General features: G+C 39.6%; 1 protein-coding gene and 1 long non-coding RNA gene across 8 annotated transcripts in view; one reads left to right on the plus strand and one right to left on the minus strand.

Annotated features, from left to right (window-relative positions):
• diaph2 (diaphanous-related formin 2) overlaps positions 1 to 25,672 on the minus strand; it is a 475,685-nt gene that overhangs the window by 348,941 nt on the left and 101,072 nt on the right. For all 7 annotated transcript variants that reach the window (XM_067457381.1, XM_067457382.1, XM_067457379.1 and 4 more), the window contains one exon: positions 1,361 to 1,500. In XM_067457381.1, coding sequence (XP_067313482.1) covers positions 1,361 to 1,500 — 140 coding nt within the window. The remainder of the gene's footprint in view (positions 1 to 1,360; positions 1,501 to 25,672) is intronic.
• On the plus strand, positions 20,947 to 24,273 carry LOC137092273 (uncharacterized). Its single transcript, XR_010908199.1, has 3 exons — positions 20,947 to 21,617; positions 23,342 to 23,459; positions 24,042 to 24,273. It is a non-coding gene; the product is annotated as an uncharacterized lncRNA (long non-coding RNA).

The raw sequence follows: 25,672 nt of genomic DNA on the forward strand, positions 1-25,672 counted from the left end.
TAGTCTTCAGCCGGCGAGTCTGATCTTTACAAACAACCTGTCCTCATGGGGGGACGAAGTGTGGGCTTCTCGAAGAACAGCGCTCTGTATCCGTTTCCCATGATTAATGACTAACGGCAGAGTAAATAATTGGATGCACGGGCCCCGGTGCTGCACTGTGATGATCTGATCAAGACAACAGAACGAGCTGCCATCCCTTCATTTAATTAGGACAATAACAAGAGATTACCTTGAGGCACAGTGTTCTACAACTCACATTCTAGATTATGTGTTCTGTGACAGGAAAACAATAGCAAAGTCATTCCGGTGTTTGTGTTCCTTTGACTCACTGCACTGTACCGCCATCTGGGGAGAAGGGCAGGGGCGTCTATTAATTGCTTTCCAGTGCAAAACCCATCTGTTGAGAAGAGCCGCGGTGGGTAATGCCATCGGATCAAATGGCGGTTCCGCTCGGGTCCTTTCTCTGACTGCGCAACGGTGGACCTAAAGAGATCGTCTGCCTGCCAATTGTGTGATGACCACTTTATATGCTGCACTCATTGATTCACATTAAGAGCCATCTCTCAGACAGTGCTCTGGTAAATAATTGAGAGAGTCTGCTGTCACATAGTGTTCCTCTGTGCAATTGGGACCAAATTAAATTTGAAAATCCCGTCCACAAGAGGGGAGGTGAGACTTTGTGGGAGAGTGGGCTGGGGGAACTAAGACGGGCCTTATTACGAGTGAATGTGAAAAGCTAATATAAACATTTAAAAAAGAAAATATAATAATTACAACAAAGGCTTGGCAGGAATAGAAAAAAAGTGCTACATTTGTTATAATCAGAACAGATAAAACATAAAAACAAAAACAGGCGGACAGGCGGGCAACGTCAGGATACACACTTTGGTGGAGGGACTTGAAAGCTAGGCCGTCTGGTCTTGTAGTGGTGGTTGGTGTGCTTATTAACGTTTCAGAGAATTGCTGGCTGTCTGAAGTGTTAAAAAGGATTTCCTATCTATTAGAGCTTAATAGACAGAGAGGAGGATATGACAGGGCCAGGCTCAAAGTGACTGGTGGATACACTCATTTAGCCAGCTATGCTATCGGCTATGCTCATTTAACCAGAATTGGGGATCCATACAGACGAAGGTTAAAAGACTCATTGACAGATTTCCAATTAGCATCCTGAAAGAAATCCTCCAAGATTGCCACATGCAGACAGGAAAATTAGGTTTAACTTTTCATTTCGCGGTGAGAGGGTGGTCGGAGGTGGCTAAAATGAGTGTTGATGTGTCAGGTTGCTCATCAGAATCTGCTTGAGGAAGGAGACTGGAACGTCAGTGCTGTAGACAGAGTGTGGGAGGAATGACTGACTGACCTGACTGGGTTGCTGGTCAAGGACACGCGCAGGGACTCCAGGCAGTTGAGCAGTTTGTCTTCAGAGATGCCCGAGCGCAGCTCATGCACATACTCTTGTGAAGACAGCGTACACTCGTGCTTGCTGTTCCTCAGTCCACCCTGTGGGAACAAGACACATTAAGGGATCAGCCACTGCACCGCTGCGCTTTACACCCTGTTAGGCCTGTCACACATTAATTACAACATCTGTATTAGACTCGATCATCTCTTGATTTCATGAGCTTACTAAGAAAGAAACCTTTGACTTCAAATGGCTTACAAAAGATACAAATTGTCATCTTTATGCTGACAGTATAAAGTAGACAGTAGACACAGAGCAAAAGCATAGGAATTGTTCTGAAGAAGTTTCAAGTGAGACCATCTTTATCGTCTGACGACAGGCAGAAAATAGTAGGAGGGGGAAGTGGTTACCAACACCTGATTTGTGGATGAGGCAGCACCCCTGTGCTGCCAGCTGTATCCCAGTCTCCAGCAGGTGAGAATGATTACTAACACTCCATAACTGCAGACTCACTTCCTCCCTAAATCAGCAGACTGCCCACCCACAGCACTGACTGACACAGAGCTACCAGCTAGACTAGTCAGCAGGAGCTGCCTCATGCTAATTCCACAGTAGATATGGAGTAATGGGAAAAGCTCCCACACACAATATAAAAAACAACAGCAAAAAGGTGCTTATTAAAGTATTATGTTTTTGTGCTGATATGGAGAGAAACCTATTGTTGAGCTTCTAATGGCTGCGTTCACACAGTAGCAGCAGAATGCAGCTGTCGGTCATGATGGGGAACTAAATATGGTTCACTTCAGATACATTCACAGTTCTTTTATAGTGACGACCATGTTATATAAACGAGCCTTCTAAAACAAACCCATAATAATTAACCGGAATTAACTGCATTTGTGAAATGTGCTCATAAGATAGTAAAAATTGATCAGTGGATATAATTTGCACATAGGCTAAAATTAATTATGACACTGCAAGGCATTTTTGATTATATACTTATTAAAAACTGATTAAGAGATTTAAAACGGCAGAGACTGTGAATCAGAATCCAATAAAACATTATGCACCGTTAACTGAAAAGAGAAAAGTCCAATTTGAAAGCGATTACAAGTGATATTATTATTGTACGTGAACACAACTGTCACTAAATGTCCAAAGCATTTCTTATAGCACCGTGACCTTTTAATTGCAGTTCACATTATAACAACATGTAAATGAAAATAAAGACTATTTGATCCACTCATGTATGTACAGGACAATTGCGTGTAAACCAAAAGCTCTAATTCACTGCTTTAATACATCCTCTACTCATGCTCCCTCACTTATGACAGGCATACAGACAGTAAAACATTGCATATATATATATATATATATATATATATATATATATATATATATATATATATATATATATATATATATATATATATATATATATATATATATATATATATATATATATATATATATATTTATATATGCTACTTTTTCTTGCATCCTTTACTTTGTGATTAAACAGGTGTATAAAATAAAACTACATTATGAACAGGAAACTGATCAAATACTGAAAACAATCAATTTAGTGATAGATGCAAAGTCTTACCATCCCTTTTTACCTATATAATCAGGCCTAAGTGGATTTAATCATGACGCCCATGCATACAAAAATCTATTTCTGTGCAAGCTGGCAAGCTCGGGTTTTATTTTTTATTTTATTTTTTTGACTACTTTCTTTATTCTCATGTGTTAGACAGACAGAGTGAAGATTGTCAGTCTGTTACCTGCACTGCACCCCTCGGGCAAAAGAATTGAAAGCGTGCTAGTGCTACTGCGTTACACTTTTTTTATATAGCACATCATTCTTATTCTTGTCATTTTACTTAGGTTTATTTTATTTTTATATAGTTTTATTTTTTTCACAGTTGTTCTCTCTCTTATCTAAGTCATCCCTGTGTTTCTCTTTCTTTTGAAGCGGTTTTCCATCTGTATGTTCTGAAAACAACAACCTGCCAAACGAAGCAGAGGAAAAAGAAGAGGGCGACGGAGCGCAGGGTGGGCTGTCAAAGTCACCCGTGTAGACGGAGGGATGAATTAATGCAGACAGACAAGTATGTAGGGTAGTATGGAGCGAGTATTAGCGGTTTCTTCCCTGGTACGAATGTGCTTTAATGTCGTCGTCCCAGGATGTGGCTTCCCCAGCAGGCAAGCTGCACTAATAGGCAGTCTTGGAGGAATAAACAGGCCATCTTTGTGACGAGTCCCATTTCTGCTCTGTCGAAGCGCAGTGAAGAAACTCCGACACGGGCAGCGGCACTGGTTTATGTAGCAACAGGAAAATAAATGAGCCATTACTATTGGCAAGTAGGGGGCTGCGATGGGGAGACAATGTACGTGTCGAGTCTGCAGAACGTGTAAACATGACAGACAGCGCAGTGATTTACTCTGGTGCGATCAGCAGGTGTTAGAATTAGGTTTTAAGCAGTTGCTTAAACGTGGGCGGTGGCTTAGAAAAACATGATGGGTTGTTGTTGCAATAAAAGTGGCCTTGATGTTGACTGGCAGCTGTGAATCTGTACTGACCTTGTGTATTCTGGTACCATCATTTGTGTGAATATGACATTCAATAAGAAGCGGTACTCTGCAGAGTGCTTGCGTGCCTTTGTAAAAAAAAAAAAGAAGTGAGATCTAACTACTCTTTAAAATTGATACGCACTCAGTCCATTTTTACTCCCTCTCTCTCCATCGAAGGATAAGAACGACTTTTTTTTTCTTCTAAACACATCTGAGACACTCAGGTTGAAGTGATTCAGCTTTCTTCTCAGGCAGGTCCTCATACTTGAATTTGTCTTGATCTGAATCCAACTAAAGATCACTCAGTTCATCTGCCTCTATAGTTCAGATGAGGGAATCCAAGGGACCAGATATGACTGGTGTGCTTATATCTGCCTGATAGAAGTAATGGGGTGTGTGCGCGCGAGATGTTATACTTCCCTCATTACTGTCTCTAGTAACTGTATTTGCCCCTGGCTCTTTCCAGACCTGCTGCAGACAGTTACCTCAAATTCACTACACCACAGGCAGAGCTGCTGCTCTCCGTCTCACTATGAGAGGAACCACATGAAGACTGTGCAACTATGACAATCTTTATATATTCAGAATATCTTTGGGTTGGAAATGTAAAAGGTATCTATAACACTTTTTTTATTTTTATTTTATTTTGCATAGCATGTACTTCTCACACCTATTTTTAAGGGTTTGTGCAAATCCATATTACTCGTTTCGGATGCAACAATGTTATTTATTTTTTTATTCACGGTTTATTCATGGCAGGTTTGTTTTGTTTGTTTTACATTGTATCTATGAAACAAAAAATAAATAAAAATAAATGGCCAAAAAATTTAATTATATACTAAGATAACTGAAAACATGACAAATCAATCGTTATAAATACCACAAGTGAATTCAAGCATCAAAATATTATAATAGATTTTGAGATTTGCCAAATATTATACTTAACAGTTTTTTTTAAGGATTACCTTTAAGTGAGCATGAGATGATGGCAAAGGTAAATGTAATAGGTTTGCTGTGAGAAGTTTAATAGAAATTCAATTAATGTTATATATTTAACTATAATATAATTGAATAGAATACAATGTCATATCATATAAAGAGCATTTCTAAATCTAAAAATAGGACAAATGAGTGTGCATAATTGAATATCCAAACCATCTGTAATATCGGCCAAAGTTCCCAAAAACAGTACTATTATATCATGCATTTATCATGAATGATAAAACAAAACACTGACACATAGCAGTGACCTAACAACCACCCAGAAAACAGCTCTGTGCATCCACAACATCCTATAGCATCATCGCAGCAGGTTTACATGGACAAACACCACTCTAATATTTAGTGTGAATATGCTGAAACACAAAATCTCAAGCATGCTAAGTATTGTGAACAGAACAAGTTTGCTGCAAACAATAAATGATGAAAAGCCGGGGCGAAAGTGCTCTCTGGACTTCTTTCCTTGCCAAAAACAGGCAGAACCCTCAATCTAACCCACTCTAGAAACAGAGTTTCTGGTTTCACTATCCATTGACCTTTACACTGGAAACCAAAGACAGGCCATAATATGCTGCTTAATGACCCTGACCAGCTCAATCCATTGGGATGATATCAACATTACACCAGACCACACTAATCATGCAGACAGCCACATCTACTGGTTCACTGTAATTGGGTTTCTGCTGTTGGCTGGAAAGAACATGGGGGAATGGTCTGTGTGCGAGTCTAAAGAAACTCTTAAGGGAAAGCACGTGGAGGGGGGAGAAAGAAAGCACATAGAAAGTGGCGAGAGAGAGAGAGAGAGAGAGAGAGAGAGAGAGAGAGAGAGAGAGAGAGAGAGAGAGAGAGAGAGAGAGAGAGAGAGAGAGAGAGAGAGAGAGAGAGAGAGAGAGAGAGAGAGAGAGAGAGAGAGAGAGATGGATGAGACACCAACCAGCAGATGGGTTGAGTGTTGGAGAGATAAAGAGAAGAAAACGATATATACTTGGAAAGAAAGGGAAAGAGAGGAGAGAGAATCAGGGCTCAGTGAAAAGACCAATACAGTCCTTTGACCAAGCTCTAAGTGTTCATCTCCGAGGCTTATTGGATTCTTATTTGTCAATAACAGCATTTCCTGCCAGAAACAATAGTGCAGGGAACAATTACTCCAGTGAGTCTGTCAATTTCACTTATACAGGGACACAGGCTGGCTATATTGAATACAAGAACAGCATTTAAAATGGAGTGGAAATTTGCTGAAATTAATTATAATATATTGCCAAGAACAAGGTTTTAAGGGGAGCATAACCTGATATCAAGAGAGGTAATCCCCCAATCAGAGATTCACACTTGCACAATAAGGAAATTGTTTTAATTATTTTTCTCAATCTGGCAACCATGTGCACTCATTCAGTGTGGTGTGGTGTGTGTGTGTGTGTGTCTGTGTGTGTGCGTGTGTTTTGTTTTGTTTCTTGATTATAATGCGGCCTTGGCTCCATCTGATGTGATAGAGTTGGGGAGGAGATGGGCCTGCTGCGTTTCTCTGCTTCTCTGCATCCTACACCCACTGATAATGAGACGGCATACAACTGTAGAGGCATAGGGTCCAGCCATTGGATGCTACATGCTGTCACAAAGAACTTTTGACTATGAGGGGGACAAAATAACTTCCTCAAAAGGGCAATAACTGGCTTCAAAAGTTGAATCTTCCATTGAAGCTGCAGTCTGTTGGTTAAAAATTATTACCAAAATTAATGTGAGCAAGTACACAACCAGCTAGGATTCAAAACTATTGCCTTACCTTAGACAAATTCATAATGGTAAGCTTGTAATAATGTGTTATAATTCGATTTTAAGCATGTCTTTGTGTCATTATATCACATCTGTATACATAAAGAAAGAGTCCGGCTAGTAGTAGTATCATGTGAGGATGCTGCAGGTGCCGAATCATTTATAGCATTTTTTCAAAGCAGCTGGGATAATTAAAGTGATAGATCCCCTAAAAATAAAAATAAATGATGTTTATCTGCTTACCCCCAGGGCTTCCAATATGTAGGTGTGTTTGTTTCTTCAGTAGAACACAAATTAAGATTTTTAACTCCAACCGTTGCTCGTATAATGGGGTCTAATTAGAAATAGACCCCATTGACATGCATTATACAAGCAACGTTAAAAGTAAAAAAATCTTAATTTGTTTTCTACTGAAGAAACAAACACACCTACATATTGGATTAATATATATATATATATATATATATATATATATATATATATATATATATATATATATATATATATATATATATATATATAGACTCTCTGTGGTCGTTAAAAATCTCAGGATGTTCTTCGATAAAGAGTAGGGGTGTAACCCCGGCATCCTGGCCAAATTTGCCCATTGACCCCTGTCCATCATGGCCTCCTAATAATACCCCTCTCCTGATTGGCTTAATCACTCGGTCTTCTCTCCACCAATCAGCTGGTGTGTGGTGAGCGTTCTGGCACAATATGGCTGCCGTCGCATCATCCAGGTGGTTGCTGCACATTGGTGGTGGTTGAGGAGATTCCCCCTTCTATGTTAAGCGCTTTGAGTGCCTAGAAAAGCGCTATATAAATGTAATGAATTATTTTATATTTATATATATATATATATATATATATATATATATATATATATATATATATATATATATATATATATATATATATATATATATATATATATATATATATAATAATTCATTACATTTATATATGTGTGTGTGTGTGTGTGTGTGTGTGTACAAAGTGTACAAAAATAAAATTTCATTAACATTTGATTATAAAAAATAGGCTTAAAAAATATAAAAATAATATAATGCAATTAATATAATATAATAAATAGTAATAAAATGTGCTGAAATGTAATGTAATGTAATAACCCAGGCATTAGCTCAGAACGGACCAATTTCTATGGAAACAGCCCTTCTCTGCAATGCCTTCTTGAATGATGTCATTATCCAGCCCTGTGCTCACAGGATGCTTCACAATAATCTAGGTCCAGATCTGAATCTAGACCGGCAGATGCACATCTGTTTGCAGTCAGATACGTGTGGAAAGAGTATGATTACGAGCTGATGGAGGAGAGTGATAGCGGTGCATCGCACATTGTGGATGTAATTTATCTCCATGTGAGGTCACCGCACCGGAATAATTCTGTTAAATTACAGCTCGTAAGTGAGTGTCACTTTAATAAGGAGTAAACCGATAACCTGCTGCCGATACCCCCATGACTCTATCTCTTACACACTTCACGTGACCTTGTCGAATATCTCAGTGACAGCAGTGAGGGACCATCAAAGTAAGAGAAGCGGTTATCACCAGCGTGCACCCATGAGCATGACCATCAGGCGCACACACATAACAGGATGTGACTTAACTCAAACAGCAAAAAACTACTACAGCAAAACTCAGTGGAGTGAGCAGATATGCACACTATGAAACAGCGGGACCTTGAAATAATCTTTTGTGCATTCAATGTCTTATGTGAATTACATTATATTAATATTCGGATCCCTCCATAAACACCCAAAATGATTGGTGATAATGGGGTTTTTAATTACCTCTTCTTTGTACATGATTAATGAAAATTACTGGAGTGCCCCACTGATCTTTTTGAAAAACAATACAGATATAATCGTTGCAATTAGCGCACATGAAGCCATATCAAAGCCAAGTGGTTACAAATGTTTTATTCCATAATTTACTACTCATTAATGCTTGATTGACAGCCTTATAGAGGGGGAACCAGCACCTTCTCTATAGGAAAACAACCAAACCCACACAACAGAAGCTCACAAGGAAAACAATAAAAAAGCATCCCACTCTCTGAAGTTTCCAGAGGCTCTCTGGTCTGAAAGGTCAGCTGAAAGCAGCATCAGTTGAGATGCGTGGACAATAGCACCCATGGAAAGACCCCGAGGACATCCTCTGCTCCTCAGTGATAAGTCTTTTGATGTGTCCAGGGAGCTGCGCTCACTGGGTTATTTCCAATAAAGACATGCAGCGCTGCACTTTCTTTCTTCTTAAAAACACAGGAGTGGCGTCCCACAGGGAGGGAACACGGTCTATGTTGTCAAAGTAAAAGTAGCTAACTACTCATATATCACCTTAGGAAATGTGGGCAGATGTTGAGATACGTATGGGAATGTTCTGTGTTCTATCGCAGCATTTGAAACCTGCTTTGTACACAAAACTTTTTGTTTGTGAATCGGACTACTTGCGATGTTTCAACAAAAAGAACAGGTTCATAAGCGCCATTTAATCGTGAATCGAATTACATTGAATTCACTTCAAAGAACCGTTAATAAGAGTAATCTGATCATGAATCGGTCTATGCTGATCTCTATACTTTGCTAAAAAGAACCGGATGGGCTGCATATTTCTGTTTGTCTACAAAAATTTGGTTGATCATGAATTGGACTACGATGGTCATGCTGCATGTTTTTTTTTTTTTATTGTAATATGCTTACATTGAAAGTCTCTGGGACAAGGTATTGCTCTGGAATGAAGGTAAAAATACTTACTATTAAAAAACAAAACCATAACAGACCCAAATATTAGAAATAAAAGTAAAGACATGAGCTACATAATTCTGCTTTTAAACCCTCTGGAATACCACAGACTTCCATTGTTAGGGCATCACAGTAAATGTGATTTCTTTATACAAACTACAAAAAACAGGAACCTGTAACATTCCTTTAAATGGATCTGCTTCTGAGCTCTAGTCATGCAGCGTATCACCCGGTCAAAACCACTTAGCTGACTCAACACTACTGTGTTGTGTCACTATAAAATGGAACCTATCCAACAGCAAATCACTTCACATCCTCCACCTGCACATTAAAGTGCTGATGTTCGCTTTGTTGAAAGCGCACAGCAGTCCCGTAGAGCATGGGCAGATAAGCGAGACCTAGATGAAAACAATGCAAAAGCATATTACTTACAAAACTATCTGAATAACAGTTCTCTGTTCATGGTGGAAAACACAGGTCTCGGGTATGAAGCCAAGTTATCTGAGGATGGCAAACAAAGTGATGGCTATGTGTTGATTAAAGAAGGATCCCTGAAAGGCTTCGTACAACAGCAGGTGGCACAGCATGATGGGATTACAGCATTAAAAGCTATTCTCCTGTCATTCCAATGCAAATACTTAGTGTAATACCCTATACATTCAGTTTAATAGCCCCATATTATCAACAAAGGCCTCAGGGACCGAGAGGGGAAGAACGCAGAACGCCGGTAGGTCAAACATAGACGGTCATCGCCAGACTGCACACGGGTCAGCAAAGGTCTGGTCAGAAAAAAGCTAAGTTACTATTGACTGGTACATAATGAACTTGCAATTTAGTCAAATTGTACTCTTTAAAATTCTATAGAATGACCTTGTACTTTTTTCAAATGGCAGGAGGTAATTTATGCAGGAAAATAATTGGCAAGAGATTATAAAGTTTCAGAGATCAGACTATGCATTAACCTCTGTACTCTAGTCCTCAATAAACTGATTTAACTCACCATTGAATTGAAACTGATTGGCCACATTTGTGTAAAGGTCCCCCCCACCACCTCCTCTTTTTCCTGACCTACCGGGCAAATAACCGGGTTTTTCAAAACAACAAAGCAGAGGCCAAAAGGACATGTATTAATAGATAAAAGCTGAAATGTCCACTGTTGAAGACTCTACTGCTGTCAAGAGCGAAACCTTCAAGTGCACATCAGCACCAAATACTTTTATTTTACATAGAGGATAAAGCCCTTGACAGCTTGTGGTCACTCACTTTAGCAGGACTTGAACAACACACAATTGTTGTCTCGTTTGATCCTGACATTGACAGGACCACAAATCCGCAAACACAAAACACATTAACCTCTCGGATAGCCGCCATAAAAAGGCACTGTTCACGGTTTCATCTGTTTGCTCAGAGTAGCACACAAGAGTCTACAGTATATTTACCAGGGCTTCAAACTGACCAGTTAGCTTTCTTCTGAGAATCCCAGCAATTACTCAAGAAGTTTCAGTAATATAGGGAGGTAAAAATGAGTAACTAATAATAAATAAATAAATATGTATCATTTGGCCGCCAGTCGTAGTGTTGTGTTTCACACGTCGGCAAAAGTTCGCCCAATTCAGTAGGTTGAATTGGCGCCAGGCCGTTGGTGAGAGAGACTGGCTATTCAGTTTAGTGTATGAATCAGTGCACAAGAAGTGATGAAAAGTGATGAAAGCAAGCAAAGCAGCATAGACAGCCATCTGAAGGCTGTTATCATTTACGTCATCTTACCCGAGCCTTCCAATACACAAATGTTTACATAACACCATGAGCTGCCTGTTATGAAGAAAGTGAACAGCGTGATTGATATTTAAAATGATAAGCAAGCGTTGCTTTGTTCATGGTTTGTATATCTACAGTCCTAGTTTTGGTTTCTCCTTTGGAATGACGAACATAGACTATTGATACCTCCTGATAGCCTGTAGACAGTTATTTGCTGACACGCGAGTGTGGAATGCACGTGCTAGATGAATAGTAAGCTGTGGTCTTTGCGGTGTTCAAGCACAGCATTTTCGCCCAGATGTAGCCGTCGGCTTTGTCGCTGCAAGTTCTTTGATGTCGGCTTGGTGTGTAGCAGCCTTTAAAGGTCTGATTGTATGAGATATCAGCGATGTATCTCGTTTATAACTTCCATTTGGAGACATGTCAAAAATAGGCTAGCGTGCAGAAGGTAGAAAGAACAGTGGGCCTTGAGTGCTTTATTGTCAGTTTAGACAGTAGATTATTGAAGGAGATGTCCTTCACTGTAGGTTTTTAGGAAGTTTTGGAAGTCAAGTCATGTGCGAACAAAGTCAGGCTGGTGTTTGTTGATGAAATTAGGCCATTCCTAGCCTCTCTCTTAAGATGAGGCAGAGGATGAGAGAGAGGAAATCAAGTTAAAAACATTTCATCCAATGCAAAATGGATTCTAAAGAGAAAAAAAGGGGGGGTGGGGGTGCTCTTTTTTTTAATCCAAAAAATATGAAAATATCAATAAAACATTCGTGGAGCCAGAGATATCTAAACACCTCTCAGTGCAACTCTGAAATTCATGGAAAGATGAGAGGACAAAACCAACCTGTTCCAAACAACTTGAGGCTGTTTACTGATAAATAAAATAAAATTCCGGAGATGAGGGCTGCCTCAATAAGCATGGCAAATGAATACATTAATAAAATATTTGGACATCAAAGACAGCTCTCCAAAATAAAAATAAATAAATAAAAATGATTTGCTTTAGACATTACATTGGAAGGAAATAAAATATTGTCACACTGTAAAGAGGTTTTAAGACAATAGCTTAAAAGGAAATAATTGTTTTATCTTATAAAGAACTGATTTTTACTTTTATTTGGTATTATTACATTTCTAAACATTCCATTTTGCAGTGAAAAACAAGCCCTCATATAGCAGTTAGTCTGAGGCAGGGAGTAAAACTTCATCACATCTTCACTAATCATGTCCAGCTCTCAGTGGCTCAGCAGTGCTGTGAATGCTTTAAGCTCCTAAACAAGCTTTCTTGCATTTTAATCAACCTTTTTTAATTAAGAACTAATTAATACCTAACAGGTGGTATTGCCTGTCACTTTGAGGATAACAGCGGCCGTTTCTCAATATGAGTTGTTGTCTGTACTTGTGTTCTAGTGGACCTGTGAATCGTCATCAGTCGCTTCCCAAGTACTGTTCCAATTCGGAGTTCACATCTAGCCAAGTATAGTTTAAATCCCCAGATGTGTCCTTGATCCGCCTCTTTTATCGAGGATGTATCGAGAGGCGACTTATGTGGACTTCAGACAGACCGGTATCCCAGAATGCATCTTGCACCAACAAGCAAGCATCAATAGCGGATGTGAAACTCAGCGTAAATTAAAAATACTACTGTTAATGTGTCACAAAATGTCAGAATGTAGTTGTCTAAAGCTCAAATCGGTGGTTTATTTATAAAGAGAGCGCCTATTTGAATATTTGATCTGCCGTTTTAGGAGTTGTGAGATCCAGTCGATCAGCGGGTGCTCAACGCTCATTAACCCCAGCGAGAGCAGCCTTTCCTCGGCTACTCCTTCTGACGGCATCCGAGGTTTCTGATGTCTCTGTAGTGCTTAAACATGAGATATAATTTGTCTTGTGTAGCTCTAACGGGTGATCTTTGCTCTCATCAATCTATAATTTGTTTCCTGCCAAATCGGTTTGGTTGAAGGCAAAGTGACGTTTCATAACTTATTTTGTTTAAGCTATTTAACTTTACCATTGTAGCGCTGACTTTGTTTGACTGAATTGTTTACTTTATTGTATAGCTTCTTATACCTTTTGCTTGTACTATTATAATGGCTACAATCGATCACACATTAACTGACATTTAACAAAAAGAGACTTGGTTTTGTTTTATATCATTACATTTTATTACAGTGATAATCATATATAAGCAATTATTGTCTGAACCACATATTAATATGTTTAATATATTTTTTTAATGTAAACGAAAAGAGGAAGGGTTGTGTTTTATATTCATTTTTGTTAACTATACATGCAGTGAAGATAATCCAGGTATGCGCTGCCTGAATCACATTTGTGTAGCAATAAATAGTTTGTTTTGTTTTTTTATGAAAATTAAAAGAGTGATATTTTAATGCATTGTAGCCTAAAATACATACAGGAGTGAGAGCGAGCTGAATGACGCTATCAAGAACGCTGCTGTTCCATTAGCAGAATTACCGGACTTGTGTCCTCCCGTCCTCGGGAGCTCGTTCTCCCGAGTCGAACTTGGCAAGTCTGAACTACAAAGGACGCAAGTAAGAAGTTTGCGTACTTGGTATTGAGAAACGGCCAGAGTCTGTCTCACCATTACCTCACTGAGACTAAGGAAGACAGAAAAAACTGAGACACATTGAAAAAAGCAACAAGATCTTAAATTTTGACGAAAAGCTAAGACTAAAGACAGTCGGTCTGCTGAGAAAAATCACTGCAATTCTACATGGTTATGCATCACACATCAAAAAGTACTAGCTTCCAGGGGATGCTCACGAGATGAAGCTGTGCTTTAAATTAAAGACTCAATCAGGTGGTTTCAAATATAATCAGGTTTGTGAATGATGTTGTAAATGTTTACAAAAGCATTTCACTGATGTCTTAGTTCAAAGACAGAACAGTATCTCTGAAGCAGTTTTAAGCATTTCACCATGCCTCATGCCTTTGGAAACCAACATTTCCTTCAGAGGAAATTAAAGTACATTTCCACAGTACACAACACCAAAGTTCACTGTAAAGACATTTTTTTTTTGTCTTACATTTTTCCAAATTGTGACACATTGTTTGGTCTGAAGAAAATCATAGGTTTAAAACAACATCGGGTGAGTACATGTCAACAGAATTTTCATGTTTACATTAGATATCGCATCAATGATTTTCATTTTAAAATTAAAATAAATTAAATTAAAATTGGCAAAAAAATATAATTGGAAAAAATAATACATTAACAATATATGTGACTGTTTTATATAAAACAATTAGTCAATGTCAAGATGGCTCACTTGAGCTGCATAAGCCCAATTATAATAAAATAAAATATTATTTGTATCTTAAATGTTTATCCACACAAAACAATGTGAATGCACAAGTGAATAATCTAAGTTACAAGATAGATAGAATTTGTAAATCACATTGTCAATACGCTCTTTCCATACTAAAAAAATTAATTTAGCAAAAAAATTCATTTTTTTACTAAAATTAGATGTCATTTAGCCAGAGAAAAATGTACTAAACTGCATATTATGATTATTATTTTTTATTTAAGAGACAAAAACTAGAGCCCAAAAAAAGTTAACACTAAAAGCAGCCTTTTTTAAGTCATTGTAAGCTAAGAGTATGCATACATAACAGCACAGATATCCAGACACCAGAGAAAAACGCCCAAACTAGGCTGAAAGTCTGCATTACACCACAAAGGGCTGGCATGAACGTTTCTATTACTGCTGAATTTATCATCCATAGAAATGTGGCTGCCTGCATGCCAGGTAGAAAAGAAGGGGTTTTCAAGGTGATCTGCTGCACTGCGGAGCGGAGTGTTTATTTCATCCTTTGGTCAATCAATTGCAAAGGGCAGTCAATCGAGCTCATAGTCTTAAAAGGTCCGTGTGGACTTCTCTATTCAATAAGCGTGAAAGAGAATATAGGCAAGTTGACTCAGGTAACTTCAGTAGCACCTTGAAGGACACCAGAGTCCAATCAAGCAGAGCTGCAATTTTTGTATATTTACACAGTGTCATAGACTGGTAAACAAGAGGCCCATTTAAAAGGTAAATCACAGCGGATCTCATTTGGGCTCAGCCGGAGTCTCTGCTGAATTGATTGTAGCATATGGGTCTAATGAACTGGCTCCTTTGCAGACAGCAGAGGGGTAGCACCACACAAACAGCATTATTGGGCAGAAAGACAAGAGTGAAAAAATAAATGAGTTTTGCTGTCTGATGTCATCGCTCCTTCACACTTTATTCTTTTTCTCCTCCTGAGGATGAAACAAGTGTAATCTACATTTAACAAACGGAATAGCTGATCCTTATGTTTTGTTTACCACAAACGAGTTGATGTTTCAGATTTCAGATTAAATGGGAGGTTTGTTGGAAGAAGATGAACTCCATCTAAAACTTTAACTTAGTTTAGAAAAACAATTGACAGCAGAGGGGCTGGGGTGCCTCAGAGAATTGGTGCAGAAATGGAGGAAAGACAGAACGAGACAAAGGGAGACAGCGAAGAAACCAAAAGAAACTATGAAGAACAAGGAACAGAAGAGAAAAGGTCAGAAGTGGTAGTGAACTTAGGGAACTTTTAGTGAGGGCTAAACAGAGCCCCTCAAGTTAGTTGCTAACTGCTGAGGTGATATCCCGCTGGGATGAGATGTGTGTGTCATGCAGACCCAGACACTGGCCTGACTTTTGGCTGTTGAACTGCTCAGGGAATACAACTGCAGTGATTAATGACACCACAGCTGAGCAGGTGATGCTTCAGTCTCCAACTGAAAAACCCACATCACCCAGCAACGGCACATTATGGCTTAAGCACACACGCACACAAGTTTTTTTTTTATTTTTTTTTAATCAAACTCATTTTTAATATTTTTGGGGGCGTATTAGAGACCCTTATAAAAACAAAAAGGAATCTTACAGATCCCCAAACTTTTATATAGTATTTGTATTTTTATATTTTAAATAAAGTAATTTCATTAAAAAAATTGCAATATAAAAATATGCATTTTATTTATATTTAATTTTCCAATTTTCAATTCAAAGTTGCATACATGCATGTACATGCTTATGTATAATTAAAGTTTGGCAATGTAAAGGTGTACTAATAAAGCTACTTGAATCTGCATCTGGATCCAGAATGCTTAGCTCCTTTTCTCACACGCAAAAATCGAAGCAATGTTTACAGTTGTTTGTGCAAACAACTTGTATTACCGCATACACAAACCAGTGGCACACAAAATCTTTAAAGCCTACTTTAATTACGTTGGGTAGACAACACTATTTATCTCGCATATCCAAAGAGGGTCATGTTTGTTTGGTCTCACTGCTGTTTTCCACAGAGAGGAATCAATTTAAAATGTTAAAGAGGTGTCAAGCTAGAAAAAAATGCAACAGCTATTAAAGACCAGATATTCATCATCACCTCTGAGGCTCCTTAGCGGACAATGTTGACAATTTGAGCTGCAGAGGCAGCAATCAACAGCAAGGCAAGAGGTGGCTTTCTGTGCCTCTCTGAAGGCCCAGTGTCCTAATCAGCATTATTGGCTTCATCCATCCCGAGATCTGGCCAAACACAAACGGTTTCTCCTCACATCCGAACTATTAAATCGCTTCCACCTCGCCTCTTTGTCCATTCAATAGCAGTAGAAATACCTATTCATCATAGCCATTCTTCCTGCGCCCACCTAATAACAGACGCAGAGATCTTTAACTGCCCATAAACGAATCCTCCAAACTTCAGAAGGCCTGCATCAGCAGCCATGCCCGGGGAGGTTCTGGCATGACTACTCTTACAAAGCAAGATTAATTAGCCTGTTGAATGGAGACTTGTCTCAGCTGTGGCAATTTGCCTGCGCTGCAGCCGGCGCGGGGCGGCTTTGGGACCTCCTGTGGATTTGCGGCAGGGTTGGGGAGCTCCAGCGGGGGCTCTCGCGTCGCTCTCGGCTCAGCTCGGTTCCTCAAGTAGGACACGCTGAAATAAGATGGAGGTGCTCGTTCAGAGAGGCTGAGCCAGCCGGCTAAGTGAAAGCAGGTGAGACAATTACTCTTTGTTAAAGTGCTGGGCGATTTGTTAACGAATGAGACGAGGGATACGAACGAGCCGTCCTCCACATCAAATCTGTAAATTGCTGTTAATTTACCAGTGCTTTAAATAGACCATCCACTTCAGTTGGCTAAGTAAAAGTGTGTCAGGACTGGAAGGAAAATAACGTTAAAAATACATTGCACACATTATCTACTAAAAGAAAGCAAAGAAAGTCATGTTGCTGTGTGGGAGGGCAAATATCATATATTTCTTTAGTAGTCCAGCTCCATGGGGAACAAATTTGTGTGTTTAGGTATGTGTGTGGGCTCTTTTTACATCGATGCGACAAGAGTGTCATAGTCTTTCATGTGGTGGCCTGTAGGTGATCTTCCACTCAGCTTCTAAGAAATGACAGGTGTGACCTTTCAACAGCCAGCACATCTCTCCTCACCTCAAGACCATCTCCCTTTGCACCACGAGATGCTCAACGTCTCCTCTCTGTGCGGACTCCAGATGCAGGGATATGCAGTAGCACACGGGACCCCTCGCCACCCCAAGCTACACGTTGCGACTAAAGGACTCGCATGAAAAATAGATCACCTAATGCCTTCAGATAGAATCGTTCATCAAAGATAGAGGGAAAGATCGTTGCCAGCGAGTAGCTTGCTGTGCTACGTATCATATAAAATGTTTGATATACACCATGCCAAAAACCATGCTAAATCTGAGGACCACAAACCCTCACCCACAGTATGTACTGTGTTTACTGGCTTTTTGTTTTAAACTCAAATTGGTCAGGATCAAGAGCAGGCTTGTCTTTCAACACAAAGCAATTGTGGCTCATGGGGACAGAGAGCAGGAGGAAGGCCACTACCCCTTGAGACGGTAGCCATGCCAACTGGAGTTGAGCAACCAAAACCAGTTAACCTCGGTGGCGGCAGTCCAGGCCCACAGGTACACTAGGTAATGATGTGTCCCCATTTACCCCACCCTCTGTTGATTCTGAACTGCCACAGAGGAATTAGCTCGAGTGAAAGGGCAAAAGTTAGCTGCACTATAGCGCTATGTGCAAGATGACTTTCTTAGCAATTGTTTCTTTCTACCACCATGTCTACACTGACCGATTTCTACAATGTAAGCAGCAAAACTGCACATCACTTCTGCCTTTTTATCTGACAATGTAGGGTTGCATCAATATTAAAATTCTTACCGATCGATAATTATTACGACCAAAAATTGACAAATGGCATGCAATAAAGTGGCCTGTATTAAAATACTACAGTAAAAAGTAAAAAAAAAAAATGTTTAATAGCTATAGTGAAATGAAGCATCACAATGTTATAATGTACAGTATGAAGTATTTACTTTAAGATTTTAAAGATTAACTAAATAATTATAGATGGCAAAGGTAAACCATATGGTTTAAAATTTAAGCTCATTTTCTTTTCTCATTAATGTATCATCTAGGGGCGGCAGTGGTTCATGTAGGTTGTCTACAAACCGGAAGGTTGGTGGTTTGATCCCCGGTTCCACCTGACCAAGTGTCGAGGTGTCCATGAGCAAGACACCTAATCCCAAACTGCTCCCGACGAGCTGGATGGCACCTTGCATGGCAGACACCGCCATCTGTGTATGAATGAGTGTATGGATGGGTGAATGTGAGGCAACATGTAAAGCGCTTTGGATGGCCATAGGGTCTGTTGAAAGTGCTATATAAATGCAGTCCATTTACCTTTTACTATTACCATCTGCCGTTCCTCCTTGCAGATCCTTCTCCAGTTCTGTCAGGTTGGATGGTAAATGCTGGTGGACAGCCATTTTCAGGTCTTTCATTTTCAGAGATGCTCAATTGAGTTTATTAAGCCAGGTCTCTGGCTGGGCCATTCTAAAACAGTCACAGGGTTGTTGTGAAGCCACTGTGTGCTTAGGGTTATTGTCTTGTTGGAAGATGAACCTTCGGCCCAGTCTGAGGTCTTGAGCACTCTGGAGAAGGTTTTCTTCCAGGATATCCCTGTACTTGGCCATATTCATCTTTCCCTTGAATGCAACCGGTCGTCCTGTCCCTGCAGCTGAAATACACCCCCACAGCATGATGCTGCCACCACCATGCTTCACTGTTGGGACTGTATTGGACAGGTGATGAGCAGTGCCTGGTTTTCTTCACACACACTGCTTAGAATTAAGGCCCAAAAAGTTCTATCTTGGTCTCATTAGACCAGATAATCTTATGTCTTACCATCTTGGAGTCCTTCAGGTGTTTTTTTTAGCAAACTCCATGTGGGCTTTCATGTGTCTTGCACTGAGAAGAGGCTTCCGTTGGGCCACTCTGCCATAAAGCCTCGACGGGTGGAGGGCTGCAGTGATGGTTCACTTTCTACAACTTTCTCCCATCTCCCGACTGCATCTCTGGAGCTCAGCCACAGTGATCTTTGGGTCTTATTTACCTCTCTTGCCAAGGCTCTTCTCCCCCGACAGCTCAGTTTGGCCAGGCGGCCAGCTCTGGGAAGGGTTCTGGTCGTCCCAAACGTCTTCCATTTAAGGATTATGGAGGCCATTGTGCTCTTAGGAACCTTAAGTGCAGCAGAAATTAGTTTGTAACATTGGCCAGATCACAATTTTGTCTCTGAGCTCTTCAGGCAGTTCCTTTGACCTCATGAATCTAATTTGCTCTGACATGCACTGTGAGCTGTAAGGTCTTATATAGACAGGTGTGTGGCTTTCCTAGTCAAATCCATTTAGTATAATCAAACATAGCTGGACTCAAATAAAGGTGTAGAACCATCTCAATGATGATCAGAAGAAATGGACAGCTTTTCTTTTTTAATAAATACATTTTTTAACATTTTTTCTTTTTTAATAAATCTGCAAAAATGTCAACAATTCAGTTTTTCTGTCAATAAAAAAAATTACTTAAATTATTAAAAAAATGCCAAATCAATATCGATAGGAAAAAAATAAAGCAATACATTTCCACTTTTTTTCTGTCACTTTATCATGCACCGAAAAAATAAAAAAATAAATACTCAAAGAGAAAATTAGTGAAATTTCAAAGCCTGAAGGTTCACTATAGCTTTTTGTTTGGCGCCTGAAAACATGCTAATGAGGAATGTCCAGGAACAAGCAAAGTCTGCCAGTGGAGCCGTAGTGGGTGGAAAACACAACACTTCAGAGGCTCCAATACAAACAAAACGGAGACAACTTCAGTTTTTGCCTAGACGGCTCTAATTGCCCCCCTACACAAACTGACTCAAGCTGAATGTTACCAGAGATTCATAAACCTTTGACAACACTATCGACAATAGGGATGCATTGATCCCACTGGGCTTTGTTTTCTCTTCTTTGAGATTCTGTGTGGAATTTCAATTGTGTTTGTGCTATAACTACATAAAAAAGAAAACAACAAATAGAAACAATAGACAGTGTGCCAAAGGGAGGGGTAAGTATCTGAAATATACACTACATGTTCCTCTCCATCATAAGTTGAGCTGAAGATACCCTGAGGGCCGTCTCCTCTCTTCACACTTACTTCATCAAACCCAGAGTACTTACAGTTTTTGCTAGTCACATTCTTTTCTGTGTATTTCTCTAGGTTTTTAAGGCTATAAAAGATCGGTTCAGATCTGTAATAAAATGATATTCTACACTACCATCAAAAAGAGGGACAAACAACCCACGGACAACAAAAATTGAATTGTTAACGAGGCAAACCGCAATGCTTGGTTAGCTGTGATTTTCTGAGGCGCTGCACACGGTCGATCTGTCTGTTTCGTCTCCTCCCGTTGGCATGTTTGAATTGGTTAAGCCGATGCCAGGGGCCCAGGAGTTGTGGGGGGTAAAATGCTCTGTGAGAATTATGATTTTGTTTCAAGCAGGCGGCTTTGGAAACAGAAGCTTCAAAGCGGAGTTTGACCTGACTTCTCCTCCAGTGTCCTGGCATTTTTTGTGCAATGGAATAGGAGATGTTGTGTTTGAAGGATGCTCATTTAGAGCCCACTCGCTTGGGGCGGGCCAGTCCGCTGAGGTTTTTTGAGCATCTAGAGACCCAGCACAGCTTGATTCAGATCCAGAGACAATGGAGAGAGACAGAAACGGCAGAGGACAAGAGGGAATACACAAGCGTGTTTCTTTGTACAAGCAAATGAGGGTTGGCATTTCACACTATTGTTGCTGATCTGTTTATCCTTCAGTTTTCCTTTTTGTGCTACAACTCGCCACCCAAAATACAACCAGAGAGAGAAAGAGAGGAGGACAGAAAGTAGGATGCTCAAAATGTATGACAGGAAGTTGGCTGTAATGAAGTGAGAGCAGATGTTTCAGGGTTTCGGCAGCAGGTAAGTTCTATTATGACAGCGTGTGATACAGATGCATTATACGACCACATCAACACAGGCTAAAAAAAAAAAACAGAATGTAACGGCTATAAATAATTCATATTCAACAGGTCTGCACATGGAAATGATCTTGAAGAGAAGAAAAGACAAGTTTGAAGCTAGAGGACAGGCTTTACAGGCCTTTTTCACTTATATCTCAACATTAAACCATATTGAATTAAATATTCATTATCAACTGCCTTAGTGATTCGGTATATTCATTGCATATATCTTTAGTCAGTTCAGTTTAGTACTGATCACAAGTGACAGTAAAGACATTTATACTGTTTCAAAAGATATATGTTAAACAACTGCTGTTCATTTAAAGAACAGTACAACTATTTACAATATTGATACAGTTTTTCTTAGGCAGCCAGCACATCAAATTAGAATGATTTCGGAAGGTTCATGTGACATTCCCTTTATAATAAAGTGCACTGATCGCTGATTTTATGTTGAATTTAAATTTGATAATTAAGAAGTCTCTACATTGACAGGGCTGTGCGTTTATTGGCTTTACTGTACAGGCTGTGCTCATGTACACCAATGAACAAGACTGACAAGGGTAAAGTGAAATGCAAGAGCTACCCAATGCCAACCATAAAGCCTTTTGAGCTAGAGCTTTATAGCTCCGGGCCCACACCCAAGAAAAAAAATGATGGGGGGAGAAAAAAGGATTTATAGTGGTCTCTACTTGCCTTTTACCCCCAATATTTGCAAAGAGAAAAACGGATGAGGAAATTATATTACGGAGACCATCGATCAATAGCCACAAATATTAATACTAGTTTCCCCCGTCCCATTATATCATCAGCTCTGTGGTACCGTCTGGAAAAATGCCACCCCCTATCATTCGCTGTGCTTACCGACCCTGTCCCCAACTCTCTAATAAACATACACACACACACACACACACACACACACACACACACACACATAAATAAAGCAAATGTACCACCCCCAGCAGGAGAGAAGGGAGCAGTGTTTACAGGGCGAAGCGTCACAAGTGAACGGTAGGGATGATCGCGGTAACCTCCGCTGTGACAGGCCACGCGGGAGGCAGCTTTTACTAAAGACAGTGATGGGGACTTGTCTGCCCCGACAGATGCTAAAACCTTTTTAGAAGGAATGTGGAGGCGGAGGAGGTATCAGAGGCTTTCATGTCTCACTATACTTATTAACGTCACCTGGATTATTTAATCTGTATTGATACTGACATGTTTGATGAAAAGCCTGTTGCTTCACGTTTTCGTTATTTTTCATCAAGACATTTAAAAAAACCAATGAACTTAATTGAAATGAACAAAAATAATTAATAATGATATTATATATATAATGATATATATTATTATTACACTTCGTGAAAAGCTTTTTGTTGAGCTTTTAGGCATGTTTTTTACACCAATCTCAAAAACAGGAAAACAATCCAGTCTGCAATGAAGTCATCCTTGCATCTTTTTTCAAATATGCAAGCAATCTTGAATATGAAATCTGATAACTCTTACAGAAAATTACCAGGCTTTGTGTTAAATTCGGTTACGCCGTTCACACTTCTCCCTTAAGTGCTGGTAAAATGATCTCCGTGCCTCTTTGTGTTTGTGCCAGTTCAGATTGTGCCTTTGTACACTAAAGCAGAGCTGTGAGATTAACATGCAAAAAGGTTTTGTCTGCTTGCTATGCACCAGTGACGACAATGATGTCCCTCCCTCGGTGGACACAAATTCCCTGGAATTGAATCACCTGAACACAAAGAGCAGTGGAGGAATTCAGCCCATTCAGAGGACTAACATTATCTCATTTAAGGTAAGACAAGCATCACACACATCCAACAATGGGCCAAGCAGAACAGTCAATTGTGTTGTATAAAGTCCATAAAATGTTTTGGAGAAGCCAAGCTGGTTAGGGTCCAGGCAAAAAGAGTTTATCGAATAGCAAATGCAGCCAATTGTCTATTCAGTGAATAAAGGTGCACAAAAGTAAAATATCTCCTTTATGCGAATAAGAAGCTCAAAAATTAAAGTAATACTAAATATAACAAATAAAAGAGAGGCAGGAAGAAATAAATGAGAAGAAAATGTGTGTACGTGTGTGTGTGTGTGTGTGTGTGTGTGTGTGTGTGTGTGTGTGTGTGTGTGTGTGTGTGTGTGTGTGTGTGTGTGTGTGTGTGTGTGTGTGTGTGTGTGTGTGTGTGTGTGTGTGTTGTCAGGAGAGAAAGAAAGGGAAAGAAATTAGGAAATTAAAGTAAGGAGAATTAAGAAAACAGAGTGAAAGAATTAAAAAGTCCTCTAAAATTTGCAAACTCGTTTCTCAAATGTCTCTGCTTGACTTCTTCACTGATGCCTTTAATCTTCTAGTGAAGATTTACACCACTTTCCCCTCATCTAGGTGAGTTTTGCCGTAGATTTCCCCCGATGGCCATGCACTCCAGTACCAGTGCAGTCGGAGCTCCCACCTAGTCCGGCAGAGACACATCCTGGTTCCCTAATGAAGACGGCGCATCCAAAACAATGAAATAATTGACAAACAGCCCCGCAGAGCCTTCCGGAAAGACCCCCAGTTGAATATTCCATGCTAATCTTCTGCCAAAAACATGAACATGAAGTAGTGAAAGAAATAACAAAACTAATACACTAGAAAATAAAACACTCCTTGAATATTAACTGCTGGTTTATCTGTATCCCTGACTTGTGAATATTACCAAAACACAATTAATTAAAGGCAGGGACTTGACCTTCAGTGTGCACAACAACACACCCCTATGCTGATGGAGACTGGAACACATTAGCTGATGTGAGATTAGAAGGGAAAGAATGAATTAATCAGCTCTAAGTGTGGGATGAGAGGAAGGGTGGAGGATTAGGACGAGCTCTGTATTTGTAGACTTTGGAGCAACTAGACCGAGGAGGAGTCTGTCAGCTCCACATTCAAACCTAAAACTCTTTAGCCAACATACTTAAATTACAGTTCAAAACTTTTGGGTCTTTCTTCCTTCTGCGAAATAAGTCTCTTGTGCTCACCAATGCTGAATTTATTTGATCAAATATGTAGTAAAAACAGTAATATTGCGAAATATTAAAACGTATTTTATCAGTATTTATAATATTAAAAGATCCTTCAGAAATTATTCTAATATGCTAATTAGGGCTCATAATATTTTTTAATTATGAATTTTGATTCAGGATACTTTGATGAATAGAAATAAGAACAGCATTTACTGAAAATATGTTGTAAAGTCACTTTTGAGCAATTCAGTGTGTCCAGGTTGAATAAAAGTATAATTCCTTTAAGAAAGAAAAAAAAATCTTACCGATCCCGTACTTTTGAAAAGTAGTGTGGATACAACTTCATGCCAGCAGAATTTTAAAAAACACACATTTCAAACAAAGTGCTGGCTGGGGAACACTTTTTAAACAATCTCTCAAAATGGGTCATGCTTCAGAGGTTTACAAGTGAATGGCACCCTGACACCCACCCACCCACCCACATCAAAGTTTATTACAGTTCATCACCTTGCCACCAGCAGAGTAATGACATTTAGTCAATCCTATAAAACCCTGGCAAACCTGCTGGTATAAATCAATGCTCCTCCACCTGCACTTTACATCCGTAACTCAGGCCCCATTCCAGATCATGTTAGATACCAGCCTTTCAGAGCGCAAGCATGTGTTTTTTTGAGCGAAAACATCCCCACCACCCCCTCCGCCCCCCACAGCCGTGAAAAACAGGATCAATGTGCATCTGTGCTGACAAGCAGTTAATAATAAATCCCATTAGTACAAGCCAGAAATCATTTATTGTGCTTTTTCACTTCCTGATCCGCCCGCTCCCTTATCCTGTAACTCTTGCGATAGACACATAGACTTCAACAGCCCCGGTCTCAGGGCAAGGACGCAGGTCCGCTAGCTGCCACAGCTTGTTATTTCCCCATCAGATATAGCATAGTTTATACAACAATCCAAAATGCACAGCTCTCTGATACAGCACAGCAACTGGTGTGAAGAGCTCACGGTCAAGCA

The sequence above is a fragment of the Pseudorasbora parva genome, chromosome 11, assembly GCF_024679245.1.
Source record: "Pseudorasbora parva isolate DD20220531a chromosome 11, ASM2467924v1, whole genome shotgun sequence".
Classification (NCBI taxonomy): domain Eukaryota; kingdom Metazoa; phylum Chordata; class Actinopteri; order Cypriniformes; family Gobionidae; genus Pseudorasbora; species Pseudorasbora parva.